This window comes from Dermacentor andersoni, chromosome 5 (genome assembly GCF_023375885.2).
Source record: "Dermacentor andersoni chromosome 5, qqDerAnde1_hic_scaffold, whole genome shotgun sequence".
Lineage (NCBI taxonomy): Eukaryota > Metazoa > Arthropoda > Arachnida > Ixodida > Ixodidae > Dermacentor > Dermacentor andersoni.
The window spans coordinates 184,145,606-184,159,780 of NC_092818.1; the positions used below are offsets into that span (position 1 = coordinate 184,145,606).

The 14,175-nt window shown below is 46.7% G+C and overlaps 1 protein-coding gene across 1 annotated transcript; it reads right to left on the reverse strand.

Annotated features, from left to right (window-relative positions):
• Positions 1–808: 808 nt before the first annotated feature.
• LOC126531720 (neprilysin-2-like) lies at positions 809–3,578 on the reverse strand. The gene has a single exon (XM_050179404.2). It carries the CDS (start codon positions 3,490–3,492, stop codon positions 1,444–1,446), a length of 2,049 nt encoding a protein of 682 aa, XP_050035361.2. The 5' UTR covers positions 3,493–3,578; the 3' UTR covers positions 809–1,443.
• Between the last annotated feature and the right edge of the window lie 10,597 nt (positions 3,579–14,175).

A 14,175-nucleotide genomic window follows, 5' to 3' on the forward strand; every position in this document is an offset into this window, starting at 1 on the left:
AGCGGGCCTGACACACAGGGGTATAGCACGCAACGAGAGCGCCACTGTGCCGCCGGAAATCAACACGTTCCTATATTGGGTACAGATGTGCGTCGGCCTAGTGCCAAATCTCCATGCGCCATATGAAGATTTCGTGGTGTTTGGGTGGCCCCCTGCCCAACTACAGACGGTGTTGTGTTAGAGCATGAGTCGAGGCTGTGGCAGAGAGTTAAAAAGCGGCCTCGATAAACCTCTCAACCGCATCACCCTAGTAATCTTGCTCTACCCTTAGACCATAGGCCGTTCTTAATTTTCCATGGACATTTACTACTTCCCTTTCATGAAACTCATTAGGAAGCGTATTAGTAACGAAGGCGGGCCACCGATGAACAGTTCTCATCAACAAAAAAAAAAAAACTATGCCGATTTCCTTGCTGTGGTGGAACTTATAGTGCTCAATTTCCAAGAAAGATTCGTTATTGGCAGGTTCTCGCGCGAATTATAGTGATGACATATCATGGCCTGGGTTGCGAGTCACTGGTGTACGAGTCACTATTCACACGCACTTTTACAACTAATATGGACCAAACTGTTCACTGGATCAAAACAAAGGATCATCATCATCATCATCATCATCATCATCATCATCATCATCATCATCATCATCACCAGTCCATGTTATGTTCACTGCAGGACGAAGGCCTCTCCCAGCGATCTGCAATTACCCTGTCCTGCGCCAACCGATTCCAACTAGCACCCACGAATTTCTTAATTTCACCGCCAGCAAAGGCGGAACGTCACGTTAGCATGTTGCAAGTAACGTCCTGGAGAAGGCTGCACAATCGTTTTTATTAGCAGAGAAAGTATTACTAATTACAAATTTGTTTATGGTAGCAATGTCAACAGATTGGCACAGCACACTTAAAAGCACACACAAAAAGCCCACGAAACCGTTCAATTGCGCTGTGGTTGCAAACATTTGTTTTTATCTGCACAGACGGTTTCGCTCTTAGTGTGCTCACCCTATATATGAGATGTCCTCGTAGTCGGGTTTGTTGTGGAATATCTTTCATGTACTGGAAAATGTATCTTGCCGGTTTGTAGCGACATGCATCACGAAAGTAAACCAAACGCAGTACGCGTCGGGCTTGCAGCGACTGATTTAAGGAAGAGATCACGCGTGTGTAGCGTTGCTGTCATGGCTTCCTGGAATTTCGCAGAATGTCACAGATTCAAGACAAAAAGAGAGCCCTATAAGTGATAGGTCCGCGTATTTACTGAAGTAATGTAAACACACGAGAGAATGTGGCTTCAACAAACGTAGGAATACAGCACTAGGCACATAAATTTACAACTACATAAAAAAGGAAAACACTGTCATTTTTGGGTATGCGAACTTTACATGAAGCATGCAGCTTGATTTTTTTAAAGCGCTGCACTTACATTCTAAGATAGCAAACCTTCTTATTGCTCAAAGAATGAACACTTTGATGCCACATTCATGGGCGACCCTACAGCGCAGCTGAAGGCTTTAGCAAAGTGAAGAGAGTGCTTCAGAGGCACGTTGCATTCTTGTTGTGCGCCAATATCGCCTTTCTTGCCACATAGCACGTAGCAGTGACTCATAAAGAATATCTGGTCGTCGACAAAGTTCTCCAGGCCCCGAATTCTTAGGTCCTCCACGCCGCCGATCGTGCTAGTCTCGTGCTCGACGGCCTTCTTGTAGGCCGCGTAAGACAGTTCGAGCGCCGGTATCGCAGGGATAACACTGACCGCTTTTTGTCCTGCAGCTATCCTGAGGTCGCAGTTAAGGCGGCGATTGTACTCGGCTGATTCGGACTTTCCCCACCAATGGATACTCTCGCCACGGTCATTCACAGTCGTGCCTGCCGGGTCAATGCTTCTGATGATCTCTTTCGCAAGTAGGGTCCCCGCGGAGGCGTAGTTCATTGCGAACGTTCCTGTAGGGTAGAAAAGCGGTGGCTCCAATCCTCCTAAGGCGCCGTCAACGACATTCAGTAGGTACGCGTACGTGTATGCTTGGTGACGAAAGGTGCGCTTCTTTTTGAAAACATCATGGAAGCTCTGGTGCACTTGTAGGGTTTGATACACTGCCGAAGAAGACAACCAGCTCTCCATAAATGCCGTATTGTTGATGGCAGGAAATTGCCCATAAAGTGCTGCGCGTTGTAGAGGTACAAAAAACTGTTCGGCGGGCAGGATGTTCAGATCCATTGTGTTGACCTTGCGCGTCGCCGTTTCCCGAATCTCGCGGTCGACCCAAGGGGTCCTTTTCATAACCTGATTGAATTCGGCTTTGAGACTTTGTAGGAAGCTTGAGACGCCAAGGCGTGCTTCGTGCGTAGGATAGAGCCGCGTTATATGCTCACTGGAGGAGAGAGGGCCGAAACGAGAATCCACGTACTCCAAGCACGCACGCTGCTTCTTCTCTTCAGTGTTGTCATATAACATGAATCCTGGCTTTCCGGCAGCCACCCAAAGGTGGGACTGGATGAACATCCAGGCAATGCCGATCAAAAGCTCTACTTCGGTGTAGTCGCGAAATAGTGCGTCGATTCTGTTCAAGATCTCGGCGTCTTCAAGTACTACAAAGTTATCGAAAGCCCAAGAGAGCTTCAGGCTGCTGTATGCGCTGTTAAGGCCCTTTAACCACCTGCCAGGCTCTATGTTACCTGTTCTAGCATCGAGTTCGCTAATGACAAACCACGACTGCTCGCTGCGAGTTTCATACACGTTTGCTTCAGTAAATGACTTCTCTATCCGCTGCAGCAGTGAGGGCTCGTATTCGACGTATTCTTCTCGACGCAATTCCGCGAGTTGTTGTTTGGCAACCCTTGCGTAGTCCACCAAACTCAGTGGTCTTTGAAGACGATCATTCCAGACTACGCCATTGTAACGCCTGCAGAACACCAACACGTTACCCGTGGATTGATTGGTAGCGATCTCTAACCTGAACAGAAAGTTCAGGTCGTATTTTGCTGACATGTTGAGCATGACGTCTAACGGCCGTGCTTCTGAAAGGTTTGGTTTTTTAGAGGGCCAATCCAGGTTGACGGTGTCCATGAAGTTGTTGAGCCAAAAAATGTTGACATTGATATCGCTTTCTTCTGGATACACGCACTTGCTGTATAACCTGCTTGCTCTCCCAACGCGCCAAATGTCGGCCTCAAGCTCTTTGATCTCGTCTTTCACAGCGTCTTCATTGAGTTTGTCTTGAACAGAAAGCGCGGGAGAACCTTTTTGCCAGCCACTGCAGACGAACGCGTAGAAATTGTCGCATGGATCGTGGCTAGTGTTTATCGTGGCCAAAAGTCTATTGGCGTGATCGATACACGCGTCCGTGACGCAGTATCCGACCGTCTTCACCCGTTCAGTGAAGAAGAACAGGACAGCGATGACGCACGCCAGCAACACGGACACAAACACGGCGGCTGCCACAATTAGCTGCTCTCTCCGCCGCGACGGGCCTTCGTTGTCCGTTGGCTGGAGCATAGGTTTCCTTGACGATGTGCCGTCTTGCACCAGAGACTGCAATGGCAGACAATGATTCTAAGGTTAATCACTGCCCAGAGTCCTAAAGTCTTGTTACTTCCTGACTGTATTGCTGCTAGGCGAAGACCGCAAATTTCAAAGCTATTGCGATAAGGACAGAACATAAGGTAGATTCTGGGCTAAAATGCCACACGAGGTCGCCATTACAACAAACAGCTAGAGGACAGGACAAGAGAAAGGCTGACGACAGCGGCTGTGATCAACTGTCACAGTGATTGTACTATCATTTCTGCAGCTTTTCGTACTCACTATGCGTTTGAATTTCTTAGAATAAACCGCGGTGCTTTACCATCCGCTTTGTTATTGTCCTGTTTTCTGCGCTGCTTATAGTATCTAAGGAAATACCTCAACTTTAAACTGTTGCCCACACTAGGCGTAGCGTGACCGCGTTGTTACGCAGCCTCATCCATCTTGGCCAGTAAGCGACTCGTCTCCCACGCACCCGCTTGCACACAGCTACTGGCATGGCGCTTCCTCTCCTCGCTCCGCTCGCCAGTACGGATGTGCACACCCCATATAGACATGGTTCCGTTGCCCTATGCTGTGCGGATGTCTCTAATTGCCGCTACAACAGTGAGCACTGAAAAGTATCAAGCAGAAGAGGAGCGGTAGAGTGCAATGAGTACGCAGAAACTAACGAGGTATGCGATGCGGACGGAAGTAGCGACGCAGGAGACGAAGTGACGGGTCGACGAGATACGCGCGGCCGCGGAGCGCGAGCAACAAGAGAAGATACGCACGGAAAGACACGTACTTTAAAAAAGCACTTTGTCGAAGACGAAGTCTTCCAATCAGCGCCGCCTAGTCTCGATGGTCTGTTCAGCGGACGTTCACTGCACAGACCATCAACCATCGAACAGATTATCGGCCACGGGTAACTTCTCCTGTAGCTCGCGTTCCACGGCCGTGCGTATGTCGTCGGCGCGTAGCTGGGCCTCCTGGCTCGCCACTTGGATACATATCGCAAAGCGCTGTATTCTCTGCTTAGCATTTGCAGTCTACCACTTATCTTTAGCTTGATGCTTTCGAGGGCTGATTGTTGTATCTGCAATTAGAGACCTGCACGCTACATAGGGCAGCCAGCGCAACCGAACCGCGTCTAATTGTGGCGCGCACATCCGCTGGCTATGGAGAGTTCACTTGTACAGAAAGAAAACTAAACGAAATTTCATTGGAGGTATAGTCTAATTGTACCGTAATTAGTAATCGGTTTGCTGAACTATCTTGAACTGCGGGCAAGACGCTCTCCTGCCTATGTAAAACGCAATTACAGGCTTTGCGTTTAGTTTCCCGTGCCTAAATCAGAATTTTGAGGCACTAAAACTGCGTGGGCTATAGTATGACACGTGAATCATCCCGAGGTTATTACAATAGTGTGCGAATATTCTAAACTTTAAATTAACGAACCAATTATTGCGCTATTTGATTCGGCTTTCGAATGGAATAGTCGGTATTTTCGAATAGCTTTCCCATACTTCAAACCGCTAACTGTGCTCGATCAAGCATAAAATTGAGCAAATGTGCAATAAATTTAGTCTCGGTGACCATAGCCAACCTAGAGCACGAAAAGTTACGCAGTCGAGCTCACTACGTCGCTCAGGGAGTAAGACTTTAACGCCTAAACCGCCATTTTGCGCGTACAACTGAGTATGCAAATAAAGTGTGTATTTGCTTATAATGCTCAATTTGTGATTTAATTAAACAACGTTATATACTTTGCACTGTAATGATAAAAGCTTGCTAACGCTGCGAATACGCTAGGATGCCAACATTGTTTTATATTAATGGCGAAAATAGTTGTTAATTATTTGAAAACTATTCGAAAGGTATTCTAAACTTGATTCGATTTGCTGGCTTCTGGCATCATTCAATTCGCATTTATCAACCCAGCTCACTGACACATGGACGATGCAAAAACAAGGTGGAGAAGTGCACTTCAGCATGACTGAATGTGGGCTGGCCCCTTTATGACCTGTTTAAGATTAAATGGGAAAGTAATGTACAGGGGTGATTTCGCTGTGTACACGACTACGTGGCACATAGAAGACCCGATGTTATCGTGGCCAAGAGTCACAGCACATAATTATATTGGTAGATTGTTTGCTATGTTCGTGTAAACATCGTGTAATGACTGTACGCATGATTGTGATATCAGCATTGGGTAGTCTATAAACGGCACCGATGAGAACATTGCACTGATGTAATTGAACGTAAAGCCATATGATATTCACATTCGTACGGTTGGGTATTAGCCCAACCGTACTTGCCCAACCGTACTAGCCCAACCGTGTTGCTTTTCTAGGCTAATGCACTTGTAACCTGTGAAGTCCACAGGAATGCCAGATAAGCATAGAAGCGGTACCTCGCTGACGAAGTGGTAGTGCGAGACATCGAAGGCGGACGCAGGCAAGCAGCGTACGCTGATGTTGCATATTGCTAAGCTGTGGGGTGAGTGGAGGACGGCAATGCACTTGGCGGTGACCTTAGTGAGTGAATGGTTTTGTAATCGACGAAATTCGGTTGTAAAATTCGCAGGCGGCTTTGAAGATAGAGCGGCCCGGTCGGGCGCGTGTGGGTGCGCCGGCTGCCCGGATGAGAACGCGCCCCCCTTCCTACCCTCTGCCCGGAGCCTTGCACGTGACGGTAGACAGCGCCCCCCCCCCCCCCCCCCCCCCCTACTCCCTTTCGTGCGCGAGAACGAGCCGTGATCGCCGGCTCACCCTTGCACGCTTTCACTCGCACATACAGAGAATGGCGTGCGGCGCGCGCCAACGATTGAATCGCAGTTGGACTTTATACCGAATCTCACGGCGACACTGACGGCAGAAATGCGCTTGGAGTGTCTATGTAATTGCTATCGCAAAAGAAAAATTGCTGACTCTCATGTAGAATGAGAAAAATGTTTAATGATACGAAATGGGCAACTGGCAAAGCAGATTAGTTGGAGATGATACTAGTCACAATATTAAAATGGTCTAGTGCATGTTCGCAACGGCGCACCCCACCACACCACCCCACGCCATAGTGTGCACTGGTCCATATGGACGCTGCCCAGCTAGAAGAAAACTGGCTGAAGGCGGCAAGAAATCCAGCGAAAGACGCCAGGTAGACGGAGCGCACTGCCGAGCTGGAAGAAAAAAAATTCGCCTGAAGGAGGTGCCACACAGCGTCACGCCATCTCTCCAGGTGACTCAAAACTGGCGCCACGAAACTCACGGACCGCTGGCGTTCTTATAAGCGAAGGCAACCCTATCTCAGCGCCAAAAGATGACAATAAAGTGTATGATGTCCTGTATGTGCCTTTTGAACGTCGCAATTGAAAATGACAAATAAAGCTTGGGAGTACTAGAATTTACAGTTTGAATGATATTGTGAACAAACAATAGGAAGAACTCGGAAGCAATATTTTTCGTAACTTGTCTGGGCAATAACAAGTGTATGTAATTCGGTCCTGTACAAAGGGTTGGTGGCCAGACACCGCATTTCTTAAGTTCTGGCTGGTTAACCAGATGATCTCGTTTTGCTGTCGCAACTTGTTCATATGTTTTCATTTGAGTGCCCGGATGTTCTCGTTTGAGTACCCAGATAACGGCTCTGGCTTCTGAAGGTCACTTGAAAGTCGCCGACAACGGGAGCTAAATGCAGCATCGACCTACACGCTATATATATTTTAGAAGCACAACTGAGAAATTAAATTTTACTCACAATTCTGAGGACTGGTCTGGATGTATCATTTTCAGTCAGGGACTTCTTCACACTGAAGTCCATGTCGGCAGTGGACTTCCTTCTGTGGAAGTCGATGTCGATAGTAGACTTCCTCTTGCCGATGTCGGAGCTCGGAAGATGTTTTAGCCTACTGGGATCCCCTTCCGTCAAGGATTTCCGTCGGGCACCATGGTTGGTCAGCCGACTAATATGACGGAGCTTGCTCGATTTGTCTCGTCCCTGCGTCGGAGAAATGCGTTAAATAGCCATGACAGGATTCGCAGCACTTTATGTCTGACTACACAAAGTGTGTCTTTCGAACTAAAAGTAGTAAACCTTTCTTTTCATGGGACTACAAGTGAATGTGACGCAACAGCTCCTTACGTACGCGTGTTGTCGCGCCGATCGTGCCTCTAAAGTTTGTCCAATATATGCATGTCCTAACAAATTCTGAAACTCGCCTTTAGAACTGTTCATTACAGAGTGCAGTGCATCGCCTTCTTACATAGTCATGATACATTATCCGGCTTGTGTTCAAAGCGCATTGACTTGTTTGCCTATGATCCCTCGCCGTGGACGCTGCCCAATTTAACATAATTGGCTTTCTACACGAGCTAACTTCATTTAACTTTATGCAATATCAGTTACGTACTTTCTGAGCTTATATTATCGCATTTGAAATGTGCTCTGCTGCAGTATTCAGTGGTGAATTAACCAAACATACATTTTTTTTTATTACTGACTATCTGTTAAATTCCTTTTTTCTTTCTATTGCCCGGGATGCGACGGAGCTTGTACCCCTCTTGTTTTCTTCAAGCAGGGCTTCTTAGCACGAAGCACTGTCTGTCCTTGTGCTATTGTTAATTTATACTGTCATCATGACGCAAATTGTGACATCACCAATCTTGCATCAAAGTGTAAGACCAGGAAGTAGTACCTATTTGCAACTCACGAAGAGAGACAACAAACAGCTTACATATTAAGGCTCAGGAGGAAGGGGGTACTGTTTTCTTTTTCACGCAGCGTGGACTATGTTTTTATTGAAGCATACATTTTTGGAAGATTTAGCGCGTTCAGTCATAGTTCCGAGGGAGGAGGAAGAATCGGATCAAGCTATACGAGGTTATTCTTCGTCGCGATTTATACGTGCCTCTTCTTCTCCGAGTTCCGGATTCTGGAACAATGGAAACGTGTGCAGAATGATATCATCTTTACGTATGTTGAGGCAATACTTTCTGAAATGCGGTACTACAATATCGTGAGTGTATCAAGGGCTAAGTTTTGCGTCAGGTTCTTGTCTTCCAAATTTTTTCTTTGCGTCAGCGACGTCAGGATTTGCATCAAAATTAAGACGGGTTAATTAAAAATATTAAAACAAATGCCGCTTGGAAGTGCTTGCCTGTTTAAAATAGGAATCCTACACAAACTACGCCTGTCCTCAGCCTATTCTTGGACGATATTTATTAGCGGATCAGGTGGACACTATGCCACTATATACGACCTTATAACTAGTATACATGACGCAATGTTTCTATATATGGTGCAATCCAGCCATACAAAATGCTATAGCATGCAGTCATTTTCATGCAATGAACGGTATGGGGCGACATAATTCACGATGCGAGGTGTTGAAGTCGGCGAGCAAGCACCTGGCCTCTAATCCCTTCCGCTACCTCACCTACACGCCCGGAACATAACGCAGCCCCACCACTCGCTGCTTCAGCTGTCAAGGAAATCACTCCAAGGCACACAAGCAAATCCTACAGGCTGTGTAATGCTTGGAAATTTTGCTTATCTAATCATGGCACTTAGATCTTTTAGGATGTCAGATAAGCATAAGCTAATAGCGTCACGTTGTCGTGACGGTGGAGAATCAAACCGTGGCACAACAGGCGATTCACAAAAGTTAACTTTTTATTGAGCGAACCTGTGCCTACAAAAGCAACTTACGCTCAAGCACAACGACTGTGACGGATCCATGCGTCGATCGTAGAAAACATTATCAGCGGATAAGAGTGGCTAGCTATTTATACATGGATCAGTGAACATTCTAGCGTATTCATTGGTGCTCGTGTAAGTTCTAGAGTGTACAGTACTATCCGCGTCACGCCTGCAATCCTATTACGCAGGGCTCACCGACAACATAAGCAAGATAATAACTTGTAGCATCTCTTAGCCTGTGAAAGAGAGTCACCGGAAAATATGAACAAGTACGTGTGGTAATATGATGCTATAAAGTGTGTTTTAACTGCTAGAATTCTTCTCTGTGCTTGCTTAGTGCTCAATCAGGCTCTCTTGGGGGGCATCAGGGCTAGGCCCATAGCCAGACGAACTTATGTTGCCTACTAAATAACACCGCGATCCTGCCATGAACGTAGCCTATGGCTTCGGGAGTAAAGCGAGAGTATACCCAGCATGAATATATTAGCGTCGAACTCACCTCACTGGTGACTTGAGACGCCGGATTGACTGGCGTCACGCGCTTGGCCTTTTTAGTGGCCTCATCGGCGGACTTCCTCAAGCCCGTTGAACCTGCTCCTGGGCCCTTCTGCGAACTGCTACGTCTCATGTGCCGTTGAGACATCGCGGTGTATGTTCCAGTGGGGTCGGCCTTGCCAGTAGCGGTACTAAATGGTGGCGAAGGCTGTAACGCTATCGGGCTTTTCTCGGGTCCAGTGGTCAATGCTTGGCCCTGTTGCTTGAGGCTGGAGCACGAATCAATGGTGGTCCCCACGGGGCTTCTTAGTGCACCAGGCGTTGTCCGGAGGGGCTGCCTGGTTCTCGTTCTTGCACGAGAGCAGAACGAACGAGACAGACTCGGGCTCGTCTTCTTCTTCACTGTCTCACTGTCAGAACGGTGGCGATGAGCGGTGCCAGCAACAGGATACCTCAGTGTCATTTCGAAAAGTACTGCTAGCGCACATCTCAGGCTGAAACTGTCAAAGAAAATGATCACTGCACTGCTTCTTTTCTACAAAAAAAAAATATTCGAATCATTTGACAAAGACAGTTAATGTGATAGTTAGGCCCGGTCATGCAGGTCTTGTCCAGAAATTTAGACCGCGGACTTTGAATCTTCTATGTTGGGAAATTTCCCACCGATCCTGTGTTTCAACATGCGGACACGCTGATTGAAGAAAAAGCAAAAAAGTGAGAAGTTCGCCGAGTGTTGAGCTATCTGCCGAAGAAGAAGCAAATAAAACAAAACGAAGCAACTGCAAGTGTATTGCAGCCAGAGATCTTGATTTCAGCGGCTAATGGGCATGACTTATCATGCTCCACTGATGTTACGAAGTATCCTGTGACATGCTCTGCCCTTAAAAACAGCAGTGGGCCTTGCGTTTATTGTTCCTTGCTACCTTTCTGCGTCGCTGTCTTTCTCTTCTTTCATCTCTCAACCTTTCTAAACTTAACCTCCTAAAAAACTTTATCTTAATTTCAACTTTATCTTTATCTTTATCTTAATTGTATTTAATTATAAACAGACCTGCTTTTTCAACATTGTCTAATCTGCAACTATTATTATTGGCTTTAGTGGAAGATTTTTCGCCTTTAAAAGCGAAGCTTACTTAGATGCTTTCAGAGGTTTAGGAAGTCTCTTTCATCTAACGTAACGTATATCGACGACGCAGGTGCACACTGACGTCAAAATACCGCGCCCCTACAAATCGTGGCTTACGTGCCACAAGAATTAGTTAAGTATCGGCTTTTATATGCCAAATTCGGGCCACACAGCGTGCACTCTTTTTCACGCTGTTAACTATATCTGCCTAGCTTAACATAACTATATATCTAAAGAGCTCGGGTTGGTTGGGGCATTTGATTAATGTTTATGTGCCAAAGCTGTTCTTAGTAAACTCGCGTGGTTTAAGACACATGCGCATAGTAGCAAGTGATCTAGGTGCGAAAATCGCCAAAACAGTGCCTTCGGCAGTTGCAAGGGCAGTTGTGTTTCTCGAATACCTGCAGAAAGCTACTCTGCACAACTAATGAATCAGAAAAAAAAATTATGGGGTTTTACGTGCCAAAACCACTTTCTGATTATGAGGCACGCCGTAGTGGAGGGCTCTGGAAATTTCGACCACCTGGAGTTCTTTAACGTGCACCTAAATCTAAGTACACGGGTGTTTTCGCATTTCGCCCTCATCGAAATGCGGCCGCCGCGGCCGGGATTCGATCCCGCGACCTCGTGCTCAGCAGCCCAACACCATAGCCACTGAGCAACCACGGCGGGTAAACTAATGAATCAGAAAGAGGCAATTGACGTCCTAGAAACTATCGAAGGCACTATCTCTCTGCTGTGAATAGCGCCCCCTCGGAAGAACCAGAAAGCTGTGGAAAAAGAAGAAAAGAAACTACTTGTAACTATGGAAACATCGTAATCTGCAAATAAGATACATGCACATTGCGCACAACATGTACTGTGCTTCAATGCACCATTCACCAAAAGTAAGAAAACTTCGCTTACACAAACATACATCATGGACGTGCTGCATGGTTTTTTATGCATATAGCTTGCTTTGGGAACTAATCGCAGTTTTTCGTGTCTAATAGTTTTTGCGGGCCGATCCCGGATATTGTGCAGTCTAACACAACGACATAAACCGCAAGGTGGCACTGGTGGTACCGGTGGGTACAGCGAGAGCAGGGGGAAAGTAAACATGTCCGCAATAAAGATTAGTAAGACGCGATTGGAAGATTGGTGGAAGTAGGGAAACGACAAAAAAAGGAGGCGTACAAAGACAAAGTTCACAAAAGGGGGCTAGAAAATTTGGTTATGGAAATTGATCGTGGGTTTTTTTTCTTCCCTTTTGTTTTCTTCTTTAATCTAGGTAGGACATACGGCATTATAATAGCAAGAGCTTGGTGGCGCAACCCACCGTCCCGTTCTAAAAGGGACGCTGATAACTTCCATCCATCCATCCATCCGTAAAGGGAGTGTTTTCGCATTTCCCCCTAGCGATAGCTAGCGATTTGAGACTCAGTCGTTAAGACGCATCGCCTTTGGAGGGACGCACAGAAACTGTTGTTTAGGACGCTGCGCCTCTGGTCGCAGCTACCAGAGGCTGTTGCAGACGTTGCCCGGGGTTCCAAACTGATCCTTGAGGAAATGGTGCTCGAAGCACCGTTGGCTCCCACGAGCGGGTTAGGCAAGGTGGTAAGGCGAGCGTCATTCATAACACAAAGTGCAACATGGAATAAACACTGGCCAATCATCATCACCGCATCTTAAACAAATTTCGTTCTTCTTTCGATGTCACGCAACGTTGATTTGGCCTCCCGTGCACCTAACGTTACGCATAACATTGATTTATTCATTATTTTATTCAAAAAACCTCACAGGCTCCAGCAGGAGTATTGTGTGCGGAGGGGATTATATAATATATATCTTCATAGGTGGAATAATTACAAAGAATGGAAAGAGATAAAGAGTATACGAGACGTATACCAAGGTACATAAAACGAGGTGACGTTATATAATAGTTAGCGGAACGCAATATACATTATCGGAATGAATGGTGACACACACAATGGAAAGGTAGATCATTTAACAGCGTCAAATTTTACAAAATAACGTAAAGTTACATCTCCTGACATTGCCAAATACAGAAGTTAGCGAGAAGCGTGTACTTAATAAAGAGAAAGTTAATGAAAGTAACTGGTCAGGAAGAAATATTGGTTACTTGATGACAAAAGTTAACAGGATCATGAACGTGGACAACAATATCAGATAGCCTATTCCATAGTTCAAATGCTAGTGGTAACGCTGGTATGGTATGTTATGAAGAGCTTTATTTAGGTCCTGAGTGATCAGTCTGGGAGTGATGCGGGCCGCTCCCGCGTCGGAACAGAGAGGCCGACCCCTCTGCCGTCACACGGGCCCACGGGACAGCCATGATTTGGTCCGCCAGCACTTCACTGTGCCGCATCCGCTGCCACCACTGTTCACCTTGAGAACCATCGCCGGCCAATACCAAGCAGCGCCAAAGCATGTGTTCTAAATTGAGCAAACCCCCATACTTACTACAATAGACTGATACCCCGCAATCCGGACTAATTTTATTCATGACGACCGGGCAAGGGTACGTTCGTGCCTGCAGAAGCCTTAATGTAACCGCTTGTGGCCTACTTAATTTAGAATGTGGCAGGGAAAATGCCCTGCGCCCTAAGTTATAGTGCTTGGTGATCTCGTTGTAAATTAACAGCTGGTCCCTGAACTCAGGAGCGGGAGATCCAGCCCCTTCAGGGAGTACACGGCACACTAATCCTCGTGCCTCCCTGTGCGCCACCTCGTTGAGGTTACGTGGGGCTCCCTCCACTGCCCCCATGTGCACCGGGAACAAGGTAACTGTATGCGAAGTGATATCCCTACCCTGCAGCTGTCTGTTAGCCGGTTTCGCAACAAATCCCCTCGAGAAGGCTTTAATCGCAGATTGCGAGTCACTAAACACCAAAACTCTTCTTGAATCAATTAGTTCTAAAGCAATAGCCACCTGCTCGGTGACCCCCGGATCTTTGGTATAAATGGAAGCAGAATTTCTAATGTTCCCTTTGTTATCTACTACCACCACCCATACCGAATAAGCATCTGTCCCATTAATTCATGCGGCATCAACAAACGCAGACTCCTCCTCCTGATACTTTGCCTCTCGCAACAAAGCCCTTGCTCTCGCGACCCACCTCCCTACATTGTGCACGGGGTGCACATTCCGCGTAAATGGACGAACCATGATATTGGCTCTAAGGTTCACGTTCAACTCGTGTAGGGGAGCCCCTTCGTGCGACAAAGCCACCGATTCCTCAATTGACTCTAAAAGATACCTTCCCCCTTTTGTACCTAGCAACCGCTCTTTCTGTGCCCTACGCTGCGCTTCGGCAATTTCATCTAAAGTATTATGCAAACCCATTCGTAACAAC

Bases quoted from the DNA above. Each gene is read 5' to 3' on its own strand.
- LOC126531720 (XM_050179404.2), bottom strand. From the start codon at position 3,492: ATGCTCCAGCCAACGGACAACGAAGGCCCGTCGCGGCGGAGAGAGCAG.